Source organism: Syngnathoides biaculeatus, chromosome 6 (assembly GCF_019802595.1).
Source record: "Syngnathoides biaculeatus isolate LvHL_M chromosome 6, ASM1980259v1, whole genome shotgun sequence".
NCBI lineage: Eukaryota > Metazoa > Chordata > Actinopteri > Syngnathiformes > Syngnathidae > Syngnathoides > Syngnathoides biaculeatus.
Genome location: NC_084645.1, coordinates 8,821,363 through 8,846,214, shown reverse-complemented (window position 1 = coordinate 8,846,214; position 24,852 = coordinate 8,821,363). Strand labels below are relative to the sequence as shown.

General features: G+C 42.2%; 1 protein-coding gene across 3 annotated transcripts in view; it reads right to left on the bottom strand.

Moving 5' to 3' along the window:
* LOC133502513 (transcriptional enhancer factor TEF-1-like) overlaps nucleotides 1–24,852 on the bottom strand; it is a 68,008-nt gene that overhangs the window by 19,400 nt on the left and 23,756 nt on the right. For 2 of the 3 annotated variants that reach the window (XM_061823388.1, XM_061823386.1), the window contains 3 exons: nucleotides 16,061–16,407; nucleotides 5,511–5,575; nucleotides 511–573 (listed from right to left, as the gene is read on the bottom strand). In XM_061823388.1, coding sequence (XP_061679372.1) covers nucleotides 511–573; nucleotides 5,511–5,575; nucleotides 16,061–16,265 — 333 coding nt within the window. In that variant the 5' untranslated portion in view covers nucleotides 16,266–16,407. Of the gene's footprint in view, nucleotides 1–510; nucleotides 574–938; nucleotides 1,064–5,510; nucleotides 5,576–16,060; nucleotides 16,408–24,852 lie in introns of those variants that run through there. The other variant, XM_061823389.1, reaches the window with a different exon arrangement.

The window sequence follows — 24,852 nt, the reverse complement described above, 5'->3', positions numbered from 1 at the left end:
GCACGCTACGGACTCCCGTCTCTCACACGCCGACTTACAACGCACACATACACTGAGCTTGTTGTCACAATTCCCCTAACAACCGTAATAATCTCAAAGTGTGCGTGCATGCACACGCGCATAACAGAACTTAAATATGCATTCGTGCCTTCACAAGAGTCGCATGAAAGAAAACAAAGTCGCATTTGGCTCAAGAGCAGCATTGGTACACATGCCTGACTTTGGAATGGGCAAGATGAGATTGATTCCTGCTCAGTGATGGGGTCAATATGTGCTCAGTGACTGACTCAGGTTCAGGGTATTTGTCTTTTGCCCAATGTTAGCTGGGATCGGCACCGGCTCTGCTGCGACCCTTGTTAGGATAAGTGTCATGGCTTATGGTCAGTTCTTGCTGTCTTGCAGGGTTTTTCTGCATTCTCATTATCTCGAAGTAGAAATTCCAGCCTGGTAACATTTGCAACACATTGCGGTGACTGTGCATGTTAAAAACCTTGGGAAAGTCCTACTTACCTTAATCTTGGATTGGAACTCCCTTGATTTTCTTCTGGCTAAAACCTGGATATGACTGGAAACCTGTGAGAGTTGTTGCATACAAGTACAAAAAGTAGAAGAGATTAGAGGAGATGATAGAAAAAGAGAAGGAAACAACCAACTGTGGGTTCCCATGGTTATGAAAAGACTCTTTCCATGCACGCACACACGCGAATACACGCACACAAACACACTAGTCCCCTGACAACACACTATATCCATCAATGTGCATCAAATGATAGAGCAAAAAAAACACCAGGGAATATTGAGCCAGGGACTAAAGTAACAAAACGTAGTAGGGCTGCACGATCTGTTGCTTGCGTATCGTCATTGTGATGTATGTGTGCGCAATCGTCATATCGTAGCAGACTCCGCTAATGGCTTACTTTACCATCAAGTGACTCAACTGTAATATTAAACGTGACCAGCAGAGGAATCTGTTTGGACATGTTTACAATATTGGTATCCTGTTATGGTGAATTATAATCCTTCCAACAACACACAGAGAAGCCCAAAGTGTTGTGTACTTATCTCCTTGTTATAGTAACTATGGACGAAGACACGGGGAAGAGTGCACACCCGCTGAATTTCCTATTTCGCTGTTCACAGAATGAAATTACTCTGTGGAGGGACGCAGCAGCTGCGTGAGTGCCCGAGGTGAGTTCAGGGACATTGTGTAAATGGGAGCCCACTTTTGTTATTTAATGCATCACTGTTCTCGTAAAGGTCTCTGATGATGAAGTGGTGGACTCGCCTGACTTTGGTGCAGGAAGCGTGGGTTCAGTGTTCCCACTCAGTGACTGTGTTTATGCGTGCCCACCGACTGACTGTTTACCAGTTCAGGGTGTAGTCCCCTTTTTGACCAAAGTCAGCTTTAATAGGCTCCAGCACCCCGCGCCCCTAACCAGGATAAGTTGAGTTGAAAATGGATGTACTCGGAAAATTATTTGTATCAGAATCCATTTTGTACTGTAAGAATAGAGCATGCTTGAAGACAGCTGGGCTCCAGCTCTCCTGCACCCCTTTTGAGAATAAGTTGCGAAGCGGAAGAATCAAGCAACTATTTTGTTAATATAGTTAGCCAGAGCTGCGAGGAATGCAAAGTTATCAATGTCCTATAAACATTGTTCCTGCCATACTGTATTGCGTGTTTTTGTTTGCACATTAAGGACAACAATCCTGTTTTTTTTTTCTGATTAAAAAAAAATATTGAATCAGCAGGTGTTCCTCATGTTTTTTAGACTGTAAATGAAATATGTAGCTATCTGCTACTGAAGACTGAATGGGTGAATACAATGGGGAAATGAAATACCAGTATTTCGAGGGTAAACAGCCTGTTAGCAAAATCTGTCCATCTATCCATCCATCCATCCATCCATATTCTGAGCTGCTTATCCTCACAAGGGTCATGGGAGTGCCGGAGCCTATCCCAGCTATCTTCGTGCAGGAGGCTTGGTACACCCTGAATTGGTTGCCAGCCAATCGCAGGGCACATACAAACAAACAACCATTCAAATCTATGGACAATTTAGTCTTCAATTAACCTACAATGCATATTGGGGAATGTGGGAGTAAACCAGAGTGCCCGGGGGGAAAAAAAAAACACATGGGTACAGGGAGAACATGCAATCTCAACACGGGCATGGCCAGGATTTGAACCCCAGTGCTCAGAACTATAAGGTGCACACTCTAACCAGTGTCACCAGTTCTGAAATTTTTGGGAAAAAAGAACAATCAATTCATTCTTTTTTTTAATTGTGATTTTTATCTATTTATTTATTGCCCGTTCAAAATTTTAAATTATGAACTATGAGCTGAACAGCTGTAATTTCTCATACATAACGGGGACCCATGTATAATATATGTATTTAAACTTAAAAGCGCGATTATATATCCATATATGTACGCCTGTCATATTGGAATTAAAGTGTAGGCTATACCTTTTTCATAACCTCTAGGTGGCGGGGGCATACTAGAATGAAAGTGTACAAGTTTAACCTATGGGGAGTGGTGGTGTATCGCAACAAACATGTACACTTTTTACAGAACTTCTAGAATGGCACCATACCTCAGAATCAGCTTTATTAGCCAAGGACTAACAACACACAGGGATTATTTTTCCTCCGTTAGAAGTTGCCACACAAGTATGACATATATGTTTAGTAGGACAATAGAGAGACAAATGACATGGAACTTTTTTTTTCTTATATGAAGTCACAGTTGTGCAAAGTTGTGCAACGATGCAGTCTTCTCCAGGGATGAGAATGACCAATTTGGAAAAACACTGAAAATGTCTGTCGATGGGGGGGTGGGGTTGAGTTTCTTCCTGGATATTTTTTGCTCCTATCGGAACACAGAGTGCACAGCACTTTGCCGGGAATGTCCACTTTTTTGTATGAGTTCGGTTAGACATGTTGATACCGTTTTCGGTCCTATCTGCACGGTTACACATTTTTCAAGCCATGCCCGTCTGAAACAGTTTTTGATTCCAGCATCATGTCAGTTGCCCTCGCTCGAGCTTCATCCTTTTTTTCTAACACTTTCGCCATCGTAAAACTTTGAACACACCGTCGCTCAGTTCACGCTATCTAAGTCCCACGCGCCATTACTTGCCTAACTAAAAAGTTACACTGCGATTTCTGAGAACCGAGAACACATGTACATGGCAATGGTGAAACTCGATTATCCACTAACACGACTGGATCGTTATACTGTATAACTTTGTTGTCCATTCGAGTAATCTGCCGCAAACAAGTTTTAATGTATATGTCGCAAAATGCAAATATTTACACTACCAAGCAAGTTAGAATGGCATATGATAGTCGTGCTTGTGCGAGCATTAAGCTGAACTTGCAGCTCGGAGCCCACCACCGAGAGGCAGGCGCACGATAACCCCCCCACCCCCACCCCCCGCTACCCTCAAATTTTCTCAACGGAGTTTTTCTTATCTCGAGAATGGTCATTTTGGTCTGAAAAAGTCGGAAATCCACCGATCAGCGGAAAATTCTCATCCCTGCTTCTACCATTTAGAGCAGTCAGAGTGCCCATTTGAGCAATACTCCTTATGCAAAACAATTGTGTAAAGGGTGTCAAAACCTCAGGGAATGTATGCAGTTTAAAGTAACAAGTTGTACGATAGTCTATCATATATAATATTAATACTGATTGGGTAAGACAACAGTAACTCGAGGCAAAAAACTAGCAGCATGTTATGCTGGAATTCTCAGTTAGCTGTTGAAGGATTTAATAACTTCATTGCAAGAGGGGAAGAAGCCGTTTGAATGCCAGCTAGCTAGTTTTGGTTTGGATTGATCGGTAGCGCCTACCCGATGGAAGGAGTTGGAAGAGCTGGTGGCCGGGATGTGGAGGGCCTAATAGGATCGAGCCTGCTCTTGTTCTACATCAGGTTAGTTGGTTCGTTAGTTAGTTCTAGTTCATTTATAAAATGGGGAAGTCTTGTTCATTTTCACCTATACCAATGCATAATGCACACAATTGACAATTTTTTTGGGGGGGTGGGGATCCATGTTTTACATGAGAAATTACAGTACTTCATTTTTGGAACAATGAACTGAACATTGAAGTACTTTGTGTGGAAAATTAACTTTCCCTTCACTGATCCCCCAATGTAATTTTTTTTCAAGGACCCCCAGAATATGCAGAAGCTTTTAATCATGTAAAGCACATTGAGTTAACTTCTGTATGAAATGTGCTTTACAAATACATTTACTTTGCTTTAGTAGTTGTTTACATAAAGTGCTGTCTATACAGTAATGCCTCACTATGTTGCATTTCCATCCATTTATCCATCCATCCATTTTCTGTGCCACTTATCCTCATAAGGGTCACGGGAGTGCCGGACCCAATCCGAGTTAACTTAAGGCATGATTCAGGGTACACTCTGAACTGGTTGCCAGCCTATCACAGGGCATATATTTGATTTGAACACCGGACCTCAGAACTGTGAGGCAGACGCTCTAACCAGTCATCCGCCAGCTCACCTATATTGCTTTTCACTTATAACAACTTCAGTCCATCAGAGATTTTTTTTTGTTGGTCTGTGTAGTGCAATTATTTACTTGCAGATTGGTTCAGTTAGCATTGGTGGCTATTTCACTGGAACATAGTAGAATTTACTAACATAAGGACCAATATGGTAGATACTTTTACTTTGGAGGTTATTAAATTCTACTGAGTAATTTCCAAACACACATTTGGCGAGGCACTAAGTTGCTCACTAACACAATGAATGTGACCAGATTGACAGTATTTAACACACAAGCCACAGTGAGAGTTTCACTGAATAGATTCACAAATGCTAACCTAGCCCAATTTACAGTATAGCTAAAACACACACTGATAACAATTATGAAACAACTGCAAGTCAAGACTAATGATTAGTGTGATTTTCTACAACCTGGAGGTACCTTGTAGCTGTACCTGTAGGGCCGCAATATATTCTGGGAAGCAGCAGCAAGCACCACGATGGTTTGTGCTCCCTATAATCCTGAGCGTGTTATTGGGATGCACATTGTCTCATGTTTTAGCCAGCAAATTAACCTTCTTTCACATATCCACACATGGTTGACTTTCTACTCAAACAAGGAGACCACACCCACCTATTAAAGTCATGTGTTTATGTAGTGTTTGGGTGGTGGAGAAACCTGAAATGGACAAATAAATAGCTACATCCCACTAAACTCACACATAATGCCCCTGAAATGCAGATATGAAATTTTAAAATGTATAAAAGTGATGAATAATGAAAAAATAAGTGGTATAAACTTTATGAATTTTGTCTACTGCTGGGATTTTGTGGCATATAACCCCGGCAATAAATGAGGGATTACTGAGTACAGTACTGTATATGAAAACAACAACATAAATTTGCCTTGATTGTTAAAACTATAATATTAGAAATACTTGAATATGAGTTTTTATAGTTAAAAGTGAACCCAAACACCCTCATTAATTTTTACCTGTTTCCTTGTGCGCGTTTTTCCTGTGCGCAGTTTGATGTATCTGGCTATGAGCTCATTTCGACCTAAAAAGACAAAACGGGAGTTATTTCACCTGGCTGATAGTTTGCGCAAAGACACAGACAACTATATTTATTAAACAGTTCTTTATACACAACCAGAATCGGATGAAACTGAGTGCCACAATTTAGTGCTAGTGATCCAAAGACCCTATGACATGCAGCTTCATATTGTGGCGCTGTGCTCGTCACATCTCAATTGAGTTCCACGCACACACACATACACACGAATATTATCAAGCACTCCCAATAACCCTTGCCATGGTTCTGAATACACATGACCTAACAATACAAGCATTCATACAGACTGGCCACTCCTGATTAACAAAAGCACCAGGCCAGCTGTAGCCATGCTTACATCGGTGCACATGTGTGCATGCACACGCACGCACTGACATACACTTTGACAATGCTGAATAATTCAACCCATTGAATAAGGAGCACAGCATGACCTGGCCAGTATAGATTAGTGCTGTGTCCAAGGAGAGCCAAGGAAAATCAAATACTCTATATGTTGACAGTGTGGAACATGACTTATAGGGTCGAGCACTTAATGAGGCTGTGTACAATTATGTAATGCGTTAGTTATTTAGTTTGCATACGTGTAAACATGAGTGTTTTGTGTTGTTTAGTTGGTGTCTAATAGTGCTTTTAGTTTCAATCAAGTGGAAAACCCAGAAAGTCAGGCCAGCTGGCTAACTGATGGTCAAGATCAGCACAAAGCCAAACCTCAACACACAACCAAAATGGCTCTCAACAATACCCCAAACTAACTAGCAGATGGTGTGTGTGTGTGTGTGTGTGTGTGTGTGTGCGTGCACATGTGTGTCTCCTTGTGTGTTTTGTGTGTTCTGACCAATCAGACTCTCACTGAGATAGGCAGTAGGCTGCTTAGACTGATACAATCTTCAGCTCTACACGCAGGTGTTTTCCTTCCAGACGTCAAACACTGCCACTGACAACAGAACATACACAAATACGTATGTACATGCTTAACTGCCAACACAACACACACACACACACACACGCACACGGACACAGAGAACAAGTCCTGGCTGTGGAGGCTGACATCTGACTCCAGAGGGGCCAGCTGGTCTTTCTAGGAGGCTTAACGGTGAATTATCATCCTTCACTAACCCTGCGGCACACATCTTTCTCTCTGGCCCTCCCTTTATTTAAAACTCTCCAACACGCACAGACACACACGCACTCCCTCTCTCCCTACATCCTCTGTTCTGGCTATTCCTTTCCCCTCCTCTGTCCCTCTCCAAATGAATGGGCTTCGCCTCCCTCCCTCTTGCTGTCTCTGCCTCCTGCTGTACTTGCCCAGTGAAAGACTTCAAGGCCAAAGTCAGATGGTCATTAACCGTGACAAACAGAAACCCCAGAAAACACGCACACACACTTAAACTGCTGACGAACTGTTTCTCACTAAAGGATCCTCCATTCTTAAAACCTGTAATTTTCTGACACAATCATGAATAAAATGGTGTTTTTTTTAAATATTATTAGATACAGTATTTGATTGTAGAAGAGGGGCACTTTGACCTGTAGGATGTGAGCTCTTGAACAGAGTTAGTTTTCACTCATGCCCATACAGTCTGAACAAACATAATCAGGGTATGTATTTATTTATTAGCGTTTTTTTTGCCATATAGAACAAAAACTATCGTTGCTGCCATGTATTGTTAACCTATTGTATACTGACTGTTCACCATCAGTCCATGCACAGGATTGCCCTTTCCACTTCCTTTGCTTTTAGCCGTTTCCATAAATTAATTTCTTAAAGATTGTATTCGACTCAACAGCTTGTCTGATTTGTTTGTTTTTGACAGCCTACAAATTTCTTTCATGCGGACTTTTTTTTTTTTTTTACTGTATGTCAAATAAGGGAGAAGTTAGTTTTAAATACCACTGTTTGAAAGAGGTACCAGCTACGTTTAAACTATGTAAATAGATTTGGGCTCTATGAAATAAAAGCTGCCATTTAAACTGAAAATTTCAATGTAATGTCGTGGATTAGCTCAAGTCAGATGTATAAACAGATTGCTACCAAAACTGTTTAAACAAGGTATAAAGTGTACATTTAATTACATTTTAAAAAGCAGCAATATACATGATGAGCACCAAGTACTGTGTATCATTTAAATTACAAAAAGGATGAAAATGAAGCATTTTGTGTATTTCCTTGGAAAGAATAGTCTAAAATAATTCTTGTGCATATGCCCCAAAATGTAATAAAGTAAAAATGAAAACAGACAAAAACATGACATGAAACTGTGATTGAGAGTAGAGATGGAAAAAAAAAAGCGAATAATCAGTGTAAATGTATCAACTTGAGATAGAAAAGGCCATACACGGCGACTGAATACACGTCAATTAGGACAACCTCAAGGGCACATTCTGAACATCTTTACGTATAGATCCCATGTGTTAAACATACCGGTATGCCTCAACTACTGGTCATTATATATTGACTATTGACTATATAACTCCACCATTGTTCACCTTATTATTCTCGCTCCCTTTTACACACGCTTATTTATCATTTTTGACGCATTTCTTCAACAAGTACATCATGGTACCCTTGCACATCATCTTCTTTTCTATTGCAGCCAATTTTCCTGCAGCCAGTGGGGGGTATCGTTAACCAGAGATAAGTCTGTCACAGTAAGATTTCATTTTTTTTGCTCACCTGCAGCTCATTCTACCTTCACTGTTAGGCACACAGAACAACCATTAATGACAGTGTGGTATCGGGAAAAATGGTTTAAGTAGTCCTCAGATAGCATACATAATGCTTTGTTAAGTGGAACATGTTTTTAACATTATTTTCTTGTAGAATAATCCATGTTTTCCACATGGACCATGACAATTACCAAATCTGCAAACTGGACAGATGTCTTTTTGTATATTTGGTTAAGATTAAAGGAGATATATACTGTGCATTCATGATTTTTTTCCACAATTTAACACCGTCCTCTGGTGTTTTCCTCACATGTCTGCAGCATACTTTCATCACGATACCCCAAGGATTAAGAATTAAAGAAATATTTTTACTGAATATTTCTCCCCATGGTGAAATTAGCTCATTTTACTCATGATCTACTCGAATCGGAGCAGCCGTGAGACATGAGAACATCATCATGATCGTCACAACATTTATCAATATGATAATGTGTCCCCCTATTTAGCACAGAAGTTAGAATTGTTTTCATACTGTATGTTTAGGCGTAAACAAAAAAAAAGCTTGTGGTTCAGATTTCCCGACTGACCCTAAAAATTCCCACCGACCCTAGCATTTTTACACTATGTAATAAATATGTCAAGGGCGTGGTTCTCCATGGCCACGCTCTCATTTGTGGCGCGCCCCCAGCATTCGTGGAAGCACAGAGTTAAGTCAGGTGTTTGACAGCAGCGTCTGTGCGCAGGGGCCGTGGCCCTGAATACGTTGTGTATTTAAGCCTTGTTTTTCATGCCACTTGTGGCCAGATCATTCTATGTATATGCATGTGTGTTCATTAGCGTCAGCGATGGAATTTGAACCCTGGTCCTCAGATCTATGCGGCCAATCCATTCCTTTCGGTTCCTTCACATCCTGGCCACCAGCTCTTCCAGCTCCTTCTGCCGAGAAAGAGCTACAGATCAACACAAGTCAAAACTAGCAGGCATTTGAAGAGTTTTTTTTCCTCTCGGCAATTAAGTCATTAAATTCTTGATCAGCAAATTTACTATTTTCTGCCTTGTGCTATTGTTGGGTTATTCACTCACATCCTGCTGGTCCAATCAATATTAGTAATATATTTTATACACGATCTCACGATTCGTCACTTTAAACTGCTCCCTTTGCACAATTGTCATTGCACTATAACGGGAAACGTGAACGGATAAAGGGACTCTGTCCAAGCTTTTACACAATGTGGGACGTCAACACATTTATCGCTTACCTGTTCTAAATGAAGAAGATTGTATATCTTGCATGACCCTTTTAAAGAATAGTTCCTATAAATGGAAATGTCTCTTGTTCTTTGTTGTTGTTGCTTTGTTGTTCTTGTTCTGTATGTCGTACCAAGGCAGCACTGAGTGCCTGAGAACAATTACTTGAGTGTTTTTACACACTTGGCCAACAAAGGTGATTCTGGTTTTGATTCAATGCTTTAACCAGTCACGGCACTATGCCACCCAGGCTAGTCTCTAGGGGCCATCCATAAAAATATTTAGCTTTCCGGTAACCCGACCAACCGGAAATATTCAAAAGCAAAAAAAAATTGCCGAAGTCGGCATTTTATAATTTTTTTTTTTACTCGAAGGCAATGTAAGTCTGGACAAGGGAAGTAACTGTTTGTGTGTGTTTCAACAATAACGAGGCATGACAGCTTTGAATGTTCAGTAGTGTTTGTATTCAGACACCGCTACGCACATAACAACGGCGCGCTTACGCATACGCTCCTCCAACAACCCATTGAGCAGGGGGTGGGTACTACCATTCCTAACAGTAACCCGGGTCCTGTTTCAAATATTAACCAATCAGGAAGTGATTTTCTCGCCGTCTCCCTCATGCTATCATGCCGGACGCCGTGCCATTTGCCTTTTCACTTATTTTAAACGACGAATACATCGTGAGTAATACGTTGAGAAAGGTGAGCTCTTCTTTAACACTTCAGGATGCAATAAAACAAATTGCCCCAGAAGAATTTGGAGATGACATGCTGTCTGAGATAAAAGCACTACGACTGGGGCAAACGCACGGTGGCATCCAATGCGAATTTTGAGACATTACAGTTCGATCTGGATCTTGGGGTAGTGATTTTTCATTTGAGGAAAAATGCCACTTCTGGATGGCCCAAAATGGATGCATTTGTCACCACGATGGCAGCTGCCAAGGAAAAGTCAAGACCTTTCCTTCCCGTTAAAAAAAAAAAAAAAATGGTGATCTGGGAAACCACCGCCTTTTTAATTAAATCCTGGAAGAGGTCGGCCGAGTCAGTGTCTCATTCCCAAGTTCAGTATCCAAAGAAGAAGCTACGTATGTTATCCAGGCATGCACATTTTAGGAAGTTAAAAATATGAAGAAATAAATATTTACATAATTTATAGCTAAAACGTAAGCTACATCAACACACTGAATATATTCATTTTATTTTATTTATTTTATAGCATATGGGCCAAAATATTTGCAGAAACGCTGGGTTGCACGTGATGTCATGCTTGTTCATACGGGTACTTGACTGCCATTGCTGCAGACAAGCAGTCAGCTGTCCATCATCATCATGCCAGATTTTTGTTGCGTCGAACGTGGAAATCGCAGAAACAGAGACATTGAGAAGCAATTTTTCCGTGTTCCAAAGATTAGATTGCATAAAGGAGAAGATACAATGGAGTTATCGGAAAAAACGGCAACAAAAGTGACTTACAAATATACGACGTGGAGATCTGAACGAAGCTCGAGTACACAAGGCAAATGGTCATTTGAAAGTCTGTTCTGATCATTTTGTAAGCGGTAAGCATGTGTATTTCTAGTGTCCGGATATTCTACTTCAGGGAAGTCTTTCAGGTCCTTTGAAAGTACGTCGTTGTGGAGAGTATACGGATCGATACCTTCACAGAGTTTGATCTTCTGTACATATCTAGCTTTGGCAACATTATCGAGTGAATTAAAGTAGGCAGAAAATATCCGCCGTTCGCCGCTTACACATGGGTCTGTGGACGTTGTCATGGTGATGTCGTCTACAACACCTAGCTTGGACATGTAAATGCCGGCGATTATCGTGTGATTTCAACCCAAGAATATCATGGAATGGACCTTTGCAAAAAAAAAAAAAATCTGACATACCTAACTACTCATTTTTTTTTCACTCTTGTTACCAGAAGGCCTAGCGTCTATTCCGATATCAGACCCATTGTGATCCATATCACACAGAATAGAAAAACTATTTAACAGAGAAACAATAAAGGAAATTGTAACAATAACAACCCTGATAACAATTACAAGACGCTTTAAAAGCAAAAAAGTAAAATATGGCTGATAAAAATCTAAGCCCTGATTTTTCATTATATTAAAGGCATTAAAAAATGTTTATCGTGATAGTTTTTGGGTTATCATGACAAGGCTTAACTGCCGATATGGCGTCTAGGACACCTCACAACCACAACACAGAAAGTAATGGTCTTATCCTTTGACTCAAAAGCTGCTCATTCCATCTGAAGTGTTCACACACTGTATTAAGCTTTGCCTCAGAAAAAAGTAAATGTCAAACTCTATTACAGAACCAAATTTATGAGTTGAGAAAGGACTTTTTTTTTGCTATTAGTGTTTATGCATACATTTCAGGCCTATTCATACACCAACTGTTGAGGATGGGTGTTGCCTTCAAAACATTTACGTACACGTCATCATGCTATACTGTAACTGTGGAAAGTGTGAGCAAACATTGAAACATCCAGCAACAACAATGATTTGGACTTACCTGATAAATGTGAGTGAGATATCCTATTCATGATGCACACCAGCTGTTCACCAACAGTGCCTGTTTTTAAGCAGGTGGTGTGCAATGGCTTTATCATAGCATTTCACTAAAGCAGCTGATTACTGATGTTCAGAACACAGATGAGGATGATTTGACCCCTCCGTGGATATTGCGCAATCCGGGTCACTGACCAATCAGAGGCCAGAGATCTGCATAAACCAAAGCCCGTTTTTGCTCCCGCCATTTTCTCAGATAACATTGCATGGTCCAGTATAGGGTTAGTTAGCGTTTTATCGCGTATTTGGGTTATTTAACAAAAAATATGGTTAAGAGGTGTAGTCACTGACTTTGTAATAGTGACGACAGGTATCCTGAAAGGCTAGTTGGTGGAGTTCGATTCGTACCCTTTCCAAAACCGAAGACCCAGTACGAAAAATGCCTCCGATGGATCAAACTTTGTGGAAGACCGCATCATCAACTAAATCCATCTAATATCAACCGGAACACATATGTTTGCACGAAGGTAAGCCCTATATTTGATTTTCAATATATGTCTCATATAAATGAATTAGCAGTTCTTCGCTTGCATAACATAGCTACGTGTGAATGATTGACACTTGATCTGTGTTGAGCGATATTTAGCGATGATCGGACTGCACAAACGTATTGATTTCTTGCTGGGTCGCGGCCAGAAGCTTAACCAGACTGTGTTTGCACGAAGATATGCCCTAAATTTGATTTTTAATCCACGTCTCGTATAAATGAATTAGCAGTTCTTCGCTTGCATAACATAGCTACGTGTGAATGATTGACACTTGATCTGTGTTGAGCGATATTTAGCGATGATCGGACTGCACAAACGTATTGATTTCTTGCTGGCTCGCGGCCAGAAGCTTAACCTGACTGTGTTTGCACGAAGATATGCCCTAAATTTGATTTTTAATCCACGTCTCGTATAAATGAATGAGACGTTCTCCGCTAGCATAACACAGCTACGTGTGAACGATTGACACACTTATTCTTTGTTGAGCGATATTTAGCGATGATCGGACTGCACAAACGTATTGATTTCTTGCTGGCTCGCGGACAAAAGCTTAACCACACTGTGTTTGCACGAAGATATGCCCTAAATTTGATTTTTAATACACGTCTCATATAAATGAATGAGACGTTCTCCGCTAGCATAACACAGCTACGTGTGAACGATTGACACACTTATTCTTTGTTGAGCGATATTTAGCGATGATCGGACTGCACAAACGTATTGATTTCTTGCTGGCTCGCGGCCAGAAGCTTAACCAGACTGTGTTTGAACGAAGATATGCCCTAAATTTGATTTTTAATACACGTCTCGTATAAATGAATGAGACGTTCTCCGCTAGCATAACATTGCTACGTGTGAATGATTGAATGAAATCAGAAGCATGGCGTCTCTCTCAGTTAAGAATGTATTGTATTTAGAATCTATAATATAGCGTTGATTTGAATGAAATGAGAAGCATGGAGTCTGTCTCAGTTCAGAATGTATTGTATTGTATTTGCCATTTTTACTGTTTGTCTTACGTCAGCGCACGTGGCGTGACGTCACTTCAGGAGGCGTGGTTAAGTGCCCTGTACGGAGGGGTCAATTGGGAAAAGACCAAAGAAAAACTATGATGTCCAAAAGCAAAAGAAGATTAAAGCCTTAAAGGTCACACACAGTAGTCATCAAAATGGACTAATTGATGACAAATAGATTTTGGCCATTTACCGCTACCTTGCAAGCTTTTCCAGAAAAATCCCATCAAAGTAAAGGAAAAGAAAACTACTTCAGATACAAAATCTTAATTTATTACATATAGAAGCCCTGAATTGAAACAGTGTCATACAGAATTCACTAGAGAGCACTCTGCATGCAGAAAGAAGAGCAAGAGGGAGGCACAGCTGGTGGCAGCCAACGGACCATCTGCTCATTACAGTATTACTGTATATTAGTTCAAACACAGACAAACAGGTTTCCGTATGTCGTGGGGACCAAAGGGGCTCTTTGGTACTCTCTTGTGGACAATCGTGGTAATTGTGCACTTTTCCACCTTCACATTTGGGGCCCCATTTCAACACTACACGGTTACCTTGGGGTGCAACCTTGTCAGCAATGGTCATCACAATACCATTTCACGATAATATACACACTCTTTCTCCTCTGGATCTATCCAAACCATAGAAGTCTGATCTCTCTCACTTTTGTCTCCAAAACATCTAACATTTGCTGTCACTCTAATGAGCTAATTTCTAATCATATCCAACCTGCTCACGTCTACAGAGAACCTCTACATCTTCATTTCTGCCACCTCCAACTGCACTTCCTGTATACATGTCCTGTACTATTCTAAAATACTTCTCTGCCACTCCAGACTTCCGCATGCAGTACGACAGTTCCTATCTTGGTACTCTGTCATAGGCTTTCTCGAGAACCACAAAGACACAACATAGCTCCTCAAGGCAAATAATGCATCTGTTTGTAGGCATGAAACAATAATTTTCCTCTGAAATACTTCTGTCCCAAGTGTAGCCTCCACTACTCTTTCCCATAACTTCATCATCTATTTTTCTTTATCGTTCCCACAGCTCTGCACATCACCTTTGTTCGTAAAAATGGGATATAGCACACTATTCTTCTATTATTCAGGCATCTTCTCACCTGCTAGTATTCTGTTGAACAAGTTGGTAAAAACTCTACAGCAATCTACAGCCAAAATGCTTCCATAACTCCATAGGTATGTCATCAGGACCAACTACCTTTACATTCTTCATCCTTTTTAGCGCCTTTCTTACTTCCCCCTTACTAATCAAAGCCACTTCCCGGTCATTCACGCTTGCTTCTTCTACTCTTCCTTCACTCACATTTTCATCATTCATCAACTTCTCAAAGAATTACTTCCATCTATTTAGCACAGTATTGGCACTAGTCAACACATTTCCATCTCTATCCTTAATCACCCGAACCTGCTCCACATCCTTCCATTCTCTATCCCTCTGACCAACCTGTAGAGATCCTTTTCTCTTTCTTTGTCCTCGTATGCCTCTTGTTAATCCTTCAGTACCTCTACCTTTGCTCTATGTCCCATCTGTATGTATCCTTTTCTCCTCTTCTCATTTTACTCAATCTCCCACATCTTTGCTAACCTCTTGGCTGAAGTAGTCCAGTCTTCCAGGAGCTCCTCCTGTCCACTGAGAGCATGTCTCACCTCTTTCCAAAAGGCTGCACTACACTCTTACTTTCTCAGCTTCCATCACATGGGTGTTTGCTCTACCTTTGTCATCTTAATCTTCCTCCCCACCACCAGAGTCATCCTACATACCACCATCTATGCTGTCTAGCTACACCCTCCAAAACCACTACATTACAATCAGTAACCTAAAAGGCACACTTAAATGTCTTGAATTTTCTCCAAAACGGACAGGGCGCCTTATAATGCGGAGCGCCTTATACGTGATCTGTTGGCCAAAATTTGTAACCAACGGGAAGCATTTCCTGCTGACACGCTAGTTATATAAAGGAAAAGCGGACTTATGAGAGGACAGCATGTGGAAGTTATAGGAGAAAGTGTGGGCGTGGAGAGGACGCTAAAGGCACGCCCCCTTCAGAATGTACATAATGCAGGTTATGGTTATGGTTATGCAGGTTATGTTTGAGCTGTTTTACTGCCATGTTACAGTCCCTGTTTGGAATCAAGGTACGCAAATTAACACAAAGTCTTTCTGTGTGAATATGTAATTTCACAACGTACCAGTGTGTACAGTACTTATCCGAGACATGGATGTCTGGCTCGTGTATGGAAAAAAAAAAAAAAAACGCTACATAGAGTGGGCGCATCTTATTAATCGGTGCATGCTGTCATCCAGAAAATACGGTACCATGGTCTTTGCTGCTTGTAATCGGATAGGAGTGTCATTCAAATTAATTCACCATTTTTTTCTTTCTGAGGGTAAAAGAGGCTTTTTTTTTTAGATTTAACAACATACACTGTTCATTAGCACTTACCATACATCTTTCCTTCATCAGACAGTATAATCTTCCTTCTTCCACATGGTGGGTAAATGGCAAGGGCTTCTTGGAAGCTTTGCTCTATGTCAGGGCTCCACACCCCCTCAGGGTCTCCGTCCATTGTCTTGTCCCCACCAGAGTCACTCAGTCTGTCTATGTCATCCCCGGGACTCTCACTGCCACTCCAACTGCTGCGTTCCATCCTGGCAGCTAATGTTCAGTTTGTGGTCAGTGCACACAGATAGCCCCAAATTGCTTATGATCCAAAATATTCCACAAAATTTGTTGGAAAACCATAGAAAAGAGAAAACTTATTTAAAATCCCGGGGCAGGTGCAAGGAAGCCTATGAAAACAAGGAAAAGGAAAGAAATGTTTAAGTTATGCAGAGAAAATTAACAGCTCATATGACTCAAACTGGTCAATTATCATTGCAGTACAGTATATCTGCCTGGAGGCAGACAAATTCTGTTGATGCAATAGCATTAATGCTAGAATTAGATTTTCATCTTATTTTAGTGACAATGAAGACCAATTTCCCAACATGGGTACCCTCCAGGCAAAATAGTAAAGGGTCATTGCTGCCCATGCTTTATTACCACCACCATCATCTGGTTCAACTCAGAAATGTTATAGTTGGAAATAAAGTTTCAACTTGGAGGAATTCTGAAGATGGGTATTGGTCCTGAACTATAAGTAGAACAGGTTACAAATCATGCAGAGTATTCAGATGACTTGTGTTATTGCTGAAGCTGATCTACTGTAACTCCAAGTTTCATTGTTGTTTGTGACACTGAATAAATAATGTTGAAAAAAAAAGAGCATTGGATATGAAATGGAACGTTTTCAGCACATATGGATTCGAACTGGAGACAACGGCAATCTACTGTGAAGTTATGAATTCGTCTCGTATGATCTGAATAAAACTCAGTGATGTTTTGAAAATCAACAAAGTACAGGACTAAATCCAAATATAGACGACGACCCCATTTCACTAAATGTGCAGAACACAGTCCTTACATGTAGCCTGAATTGATTGGAGCCTTTATTAATGCCATATTTAAAACTAACACATTTTGCTATGGCATCACGGTGGCACAGCTACAGAACAGTGCCTTCACAGTTCTAAGGACTGGGGTTCAAATCCCAGCCCCGCCTGGGTGGGTTTTCTCCGGGCACTCTGATTTCCTCCCAGAGCCCAAACACATGCATTAATTGGACACTCTAAATTGCCCCAAGGTGTGATTGTGATTGCGACTGCTGTCTGTCTCCATGTGCCCTGTGATTGGCTGGCTGATTAGCTGGCATTAGGTTGTACCCCCTTCCCCTTCTGCCCGATGACAGCTGGCATAGGCCCCAGCACTCCCGGAACCATTGTGAGGATAGGCGGCTCAGAAACTGGATGGAAGGACGGATGCATATCTTGCTATAAATTGGGTCTAGTTGTAAATTTCTACTCTTACTGGATGAATTTATTTTATGGCTCACAAGAGTCCATAAAGAAATCATTTTGTAGTGCAAATTAGACCTATCAACCACAGCTGGAGGCATATTATTGCTTCCTTTCATGAACAAAAAATAAATTGCTCATTTTCTTCTCACATTACATTAGGAGCAACAAACAACACACCGCAAGTAGCAGATAAGGAGAGAAAAAATTAAGGGGGTTGCCAGCTGTCTACAATTCCCATAAAAACCCCTCCGGTGAAAAGCAGGGTTGGCATAGTACACACACACGCGCACACACACACACACACACTCAATTGCAGTGCCAGCTCCTTGGGCAAACATGTCATTTTGTCAGGCCTCAACTGTTAACACTTCCCAGCTCCGTCCCCCGTCCCTTTCCACAGTTTGAATTGTTTCTGTGTGCGTGTGCGCGCGTGTGTGTGGGTGGGTGTGTGTGTGTATGTGTGTTGGTGTGCGTGCGTGTGTGTGTATGTTTGGGGAGAGGAGGGGCTTTAGATTAACACTTAGATGCACAAATGTGCAACAGGAGCATGTTGCATTTGGGTGCATTTAACATCCACATGCTTCAGCAGTGCATGATAACTCAATAAGAACAGAAAATGCTACAAGGAAAAATCTGATGATTTGGCCTCCACTAGAACATGTAATAGATGTGATGTTCTGATTTTACGACTGTTTTTCCTCTGGTACCCCTTCCATGCTCATTCTGTTCACTTCTATTTGTTTCCTCTCCAAATTCCTGCCCTTAACTTCTATCTCCTCTCCTCTCCTGTCCTAACATTTTCCATTCAAACAACAATCCATTCATTCATCAAGCTGCATGTTGTTTCCACTGCTCTGACAGTGGGTCAGTATGCCTTTCCAGCAACATGTCTTCAAGTGATAAAACACCCAGTGGACATCATTCACCTCCAGTTGTAGTTGCACGCAAGAAATAGAGATTTTGGTCAGCATAGAGTTAGATGTGTTTGAAAATGTGTTCTATTTCTAATGTGAAATTCCTCACTTACGAAGAAAATATGGTTGGAGTGCAAAAAGTGTGCAAGATAAAGTTATAATTGTTCTTGGTTTTGTTTTTTGCTTGTTGTGCATCATGGAAAAATCCATGCAATTTGGTTGAAGATCTGAAAAATGTATATGCCCTGTCCATTTGTCCTTTTTGGGTATTTTTGCAAAAACTGTCCCGTAGGAATCGCAGGAGACTGTTAACACCTATATCAGCTGATGTAAGCACACTTAAGGTATACCTTGGACTGATCGACAGTCATGATTTTTTTAATTTTATTTTTTTTCCAATCATGTGCTAAAATACATAAAATGGAGCACTTTTTTTTAACCAGAAATATCCTTTCTCAGTATGAGGAGACATTTAGTTTTTAATGCAACAAGGACCCTTTATCTAGCTTTGATTTGTCCACTTAACGCATCAGGCTGCTGTAAGAAATGACTATTTAAGAGCTTGTAGTGAGTTTTTGTTTTTTTAATTAGTATGGAATTGCTCATAATGAGATGGTCATTGAAGAGGGCAAAAAGGAGTTTTTCATGAGATTCTCACATGAGAGGGGCCCAGTAACAGATGGACGCTGAAGAGAAACATTAGTCAAACAACAATCAACTCTAACTACTGGGCTTCATACCCTGAGTCATCCCTTGTACTCTTTGTGTGCGCAGGCAAACGAGTGTGAGTGAGTGAGTGAGTGAGTGAGTGAGTGAGTGAGTGAGTGAGTGAGTGAGTGAGTGAGTGAGTGAGTGAGTGAGTGAGTGAGTGAGTGAGTGAGTGAGTGAGTGAGTGAGACACTCTAGCCACGACAGCAGGCTTCATGGTCTCATTGCCAAACCCTCAGCAGAACACACGCAGGGCATCCAGCCACAATTCTGCAGCTGCCTTGGACCCTAACGTTCTCCCTTGGTGTTCCTTTCTCTTCTCGTGTAGCCTACAAGTTTGTTACAGCTTCCTTACAAGCCAAATACATGCATGGGTTTATCTGCATGTGAAGCCAATGGCTAAATGACTCCACAGTCCATTTATGTAAAATTCTGCTCATTTGCACACTGAGAGTATACATGGCGTGTTCCAGCAGGGTTATTGTTAGTATGTATAATATAACAAGAAGGTTGTCCTTTCCCTTCACTAATTCTTATATTAGTGGATCACTCAATGGCATCTGTTTTAACTGCTTCCATCATGGATACACACTGTCACGACCCATCGATACGGAGGGAGGACCCAAATGCAGGACTCCGGAGATACAAAGGCAGTTCGGGAAAAGTGTTTATTCGATCCAAAGTCAGGGATCAGGCAGACAGTCAAGTGGGGCAGTGGTAATCAGGACTTCGGGCGTAGATCGGCTGCTTATCTAATCCTTGCCGAATCTGGGCTGTGAGGACCACCAGTTCGGCGCTCTGCCGCTCTATTTCCGCCGGCATTTCACAATAGAAAACCTTGTGATTCTTGAGTCGCTGCACCTCGGGATTTGCGGACTCCTCCTCCCTCTGAGCTGGAACTTTCACCACCAGCTCCAGATCTACTGGTTTGGCCGTTGCCGGTGAAGAGTGGATGGACGAGGGCGGTGTCTTTGTCGCCGCACAGCAGGAGGCAGAAGGGAGCACCAGGCCTGGGCGTCTCCTCTGGCCGCCACACGGAGGACCCGAGTAGATGGCCAAGCGGGTTCCCAAAAAAGGATTGAAGGATGAGGACTTGGACCTACCGAGCGAAAACACTCGGGAGCAGGAAACGCAGGGAGGTGAAACAAACCGACTGGGATTAAAGATCGGGAGAGGAAATTCATTGTCAAAATCTGAATCGTAGTCAGGCAGCTGGTCAAGGTCTTCTTCATAGTCCGAAAAATCAGAGTCCAAAAGAATATGAGGCGCTGAGCGGGTCGTGGTCGGGACGTAATCATGACACGCAGGCGGCGCGTGTGACAGGGAAGAAGGGGACAACATCATGGAGCCTACCTGGATAGTACAGGCTTGGTCCTTCGGCAGTCGGTTTACCTCGCGTCGGTGCCGGCGACGCCAGGTCTTTCCTGCTGGGTACTGGTTTGGCCAGATCGTTCTGTCACAACCCATCGGTACGGAGGAGGACCCAAATGCACGACTCCGGAGACGCAGGGGCAGTTTGGGAAAAGGGTTTATTCGTTTCCAAGTCGGGGATGAGGCAGACAGTCAAGTGGAGCAGCGGTAGTTAGGACGTCGGGCGTAGAGAGCAGGTCCGCGGGCAGGCAGGGGTCAGTACACAGGAGATCGATCAGAGATGGCAGGAGTATCAAAGGCCTCAGGCTTACGGGATCGGTCGGAGGACAGGCGGAGGTCGGTACACCAGGGTTGACGATCAAGAGTACGGGAGTGCAGGAACGGGGCATGAGTTGCAACGATCTGGCAACCACCAGTCATCCCCTGGGTCCTACAAATACAGGGGTTAATCAACGATGATGAGGCGCAGGTGTGCGCCTCCTAATCAGCGCCGGTGTGCTGGGACCCACCCAGCCAGGGCTGGACCGGCAAGACCATGACACACACAGGTACTACCGTATAAAGACAGCTTTTCCCATAATTCACAAAACAAACATTCTACTTTCATCGTGCTTGAGAAAATGTAATATTTCACACATGGTCAACCCTTGCCTTCAAATCAAGGACCACATTTTACAGCAATTGAATACTTAAGTATGTAAGCTGATTCATGTGAGCTTTCATTTGTCTTGCCGCTTGAACAGTAACACCCTCCCTAACAGATTTGCAAGGCAAAAATCGTTCAGGTCGCGCTCATATTTTTCAAACAGTTATAATTTATCTGAAAATATTATGTCAACCACTGCTGATGGACTGTCTGTCTGTAAGTAGGCCATGACTCTGACATACATCAAATGAATTGCTCCTTTTTTTTTTTTAATTCTATGGAGGTTCTCTTCAGACCATGGCTTGTACTGTAAAATAAAATTTAAAAACATCCTCTGCGCTATATTGAAAAGAAAACTGAGATGTATTTTGGTCAAGGGCCAATCACATCTCTACCACTTAGCTCGTCCCCCTCATGTTGCCTTGTGGTTTTGCGTGTGAACGAGAATGAAGGGATATCCCAATTCCGGTATGGCAAACAAACCAAGGGGTCAGGGATCTTATTTGAAGGTGAGGGATATGGGACTCCACCCCCGCTGACAGGTGAAGAGTTTGCTTACAAGATGGCAGAATAGACAAGGGAGGACATGAAATTTGAGCAAAATTATTTATATGCATACAAATGCTGATAGTAACTATTCGAAAATACATTTTAATCAATATAAATATTCATCTCTTGAATAGTATCGCTTGTCTACTGTCAAATTACGGTGACAAATTCACAGCAAATGGTCTTCACTACTATGTACTGCATTGTATGCATTATTAGAAAGAATTGTTGGAAAGCTAAGTCCCATTCAGAAGCTACGTAACTAATGTAGTGCTGCTAATAATGCCAATTATGAGGACTGTATACATTGATGTTTGCTTTCTATATAGTTAAGTTGTAACCTCACTCATGCAATGGGGTATGTCATCAATTTGAAGCTGTTAGCTGTAATTCCCAGAAAACATCCTTGTTTGACATTGGGTTAATTAAACACAAGAGGTCAACATAAATAGCTGGATGCCTTTTCTTCCACACGGATGCATCAAGGCAATAATCTTCTTTAATAGTACAGAACACTTCAGAATGACAACGGATATTCCTGTGACAGTGACAATAAAGTTATTTTCTATTCTACACTGGTTGAGGTATTTTCCCTTTTTTGTGTTTACCAATATTTGGTTATCTGTGTTGTGATGGTTGTTGTTGATGTTATTTATTGGCCAACATTAGGCCATAAAGTTTGTCAAAACACTTCTTTTATAAAAGTTTTTAGCGTAAATAAAGATGAAATATAGAAATGTAAGTACTTTGTCGTGCCAGCAAACACTTACTGTACCAAGAATTTTAAAATATCAGTCAACGTTATAAAATGTAACAGATACATTTACATTTAATGAAGACGATTCATTATAGTATTAAAATTATTTGACACGAGACGGCATTTTGCAAATGTCAACAATTTTTGTGTCGATCTACCAGACAGCCAACAGAAGGTGACAGGTGACTTTGCGTTCCTCAGGCCTTTCCCTGAGCTGTTCAAACAAAGGGTTAAAGGGAAGAGGTAAATGGGTAAGAGGGGGAAGGGCTAAAGTGTAGAACTTGGATTGGCCTTTAATCGGAGGCACTTTAAATGGCAGCAGGTGTATCCAGACTCCTGTTCAACATGAGCTTGAATGTGATTGAATAATTCTGAACATAACCACATGCCCAGACAAGGGTATAGACACGTGTATGGTCATATACAGAGAGCCCTTGCCCATTCATGGTTCACCATTCGCAGCAATGCATATTTGCAGATTTTTCTCACCATTTTTTTTCCATGTACCGTATTTTCAAGACAGCAAATGTCTTAAATTATTTTCTAAATTGACGAGACACCACATTGAACATGGCGCCTTACAATCTGGTGTACCTTATGTCCACACTAAGTTCTAGCATTTGCAAATGTTGTGGGACTTGTCCAATAAAGTACACTTCATCATACTCGTTACACTGTTAGCATATATGGTAACACGTGCTTTAGGGTGTACGCAAGCTACCATAAGATGGCTCTCACGAGCCAGTGATGATAAATTGCATTACATATCTGGAAGCAGAAAAAGCTTACATTGCTCCACACACTGCCTGTGTAGACAGGTCATTTCGGACAATAATGTTCACACGCACAGTGTCACATTGAAACTTTAAAATTTAGGGAGGTCACAAGAGGAGCAGATCACTGAAGAATCCAGATGACCTATGCTGCTTGCCACCTCAACCACGAGTGAGCGGCCATGGAGGGTCGCTACAGTGAAGAGCACTTGCGACCCTTCCAGCCAATGTCGCCACACTTTCATGGCTGTCTTGACCGCCAGCAGTTCGCGGTCACCCACGTCGTAGTTACGTTCAGCCGGAGTCACTCTTTTTGAAAGGAAGGCGCATGGGTGAATCATTCCGTCCTATCCCAGAGTCCGATCCGTCCACCTCGACCACAAACTGCCGATCTAGGTCCAGCATTATAAGGATCAGTGCGGTGGAAAAGCTTGCCTTGAGCCTGTCGAAGGTCTCCTGACAGGTCCTGGTCCACTCGAAGGTGTTGCGGGGAGATGTGAGAGCGTGCAGAGGGGCGGCAATGGAACTGAAGTTCAGGATGAACTTACAATAGAAGTTAGCGAACCCAATAAACCTCTACACGTCCTTCCGACAAGAAGTAGTGGGCCATTGAAGGACCGCGTCGATCTTCATTCCATTCGAATCTCTCCTTTTGCCAGGATGAACCCCAGGAAAGACACGGAGGCTCGGTGGAACTCACACTTCTCCACGTTCACGTACAGCTGATGCTGCAGCAGCTGCTGAAGCACCTCTCTGACGTGTTTGATGTGGGAGGTCAAGTCTGAGGAAAAAATCAGGATGTCGTCGAGGTATACAAAAAAAAATTTTATTCAGTTTTTTCAGGAGCACATCGTTATAAAACTCTGGAAATCAGCAGGTGCATTCGTCAACCCAAACGGCATCACCAATTATTCGTAATGACCCGTGGGGGTATCGCCTTCCATTCATCCCGCTCCCGGATCCGTACCAGATGGTACGCGCTCCATAGGTCCAGCTTGGTGAAGATCCGGGCCCCTTGAAGGATCTTACAGGGGAAGAGGGTACCTATTTTTTACGGTGATGTCATTGAGTCCTCTGTAGTCGATGCAGGGTCGTAGTGAAGTGTCCTTCTTTTTCACGATGAAGAACCCTGCACCGGCTGGTGAGGAAGATGAGTGAATGAGTCCTGCCGCCCGCGACTCATCGACGTATTTCTTGATGGCCTGGTGCTCCGGTCTTGTCAAAGAAAACAACCTCCCCCGAGGAGGTGAGGTGCCGGGCAGGGGCTCTATGGCGCAATCTTATGAGCGGTGCGGCGGCAGGGATCTAGCTTTTGTTTCCGAAAACACCTCCTTGATGTCCAGATAACAGGGAGGCACCGCGGTTTACTCTGGTGCGGTACCCGGCTCTTCAATTTCTACGGGCGCGACTTGAATCCTCCCCTCCTCACGAACAACGAAACACCCCTTGCAACAATCTTCGACCCACGCCCTGATTTGGCCCGGTGTCCAGTCGATATGCGGGTTGTGCTCCTTTAGCCACGGACTACCTTGGACGATATCGCTGCTCCGCGAGTTGAAGACGTGGAAGCTAATTCATTCCGTGTGGGCGTCTGGAAATGCCATCCCTAAGGTTTGCGTG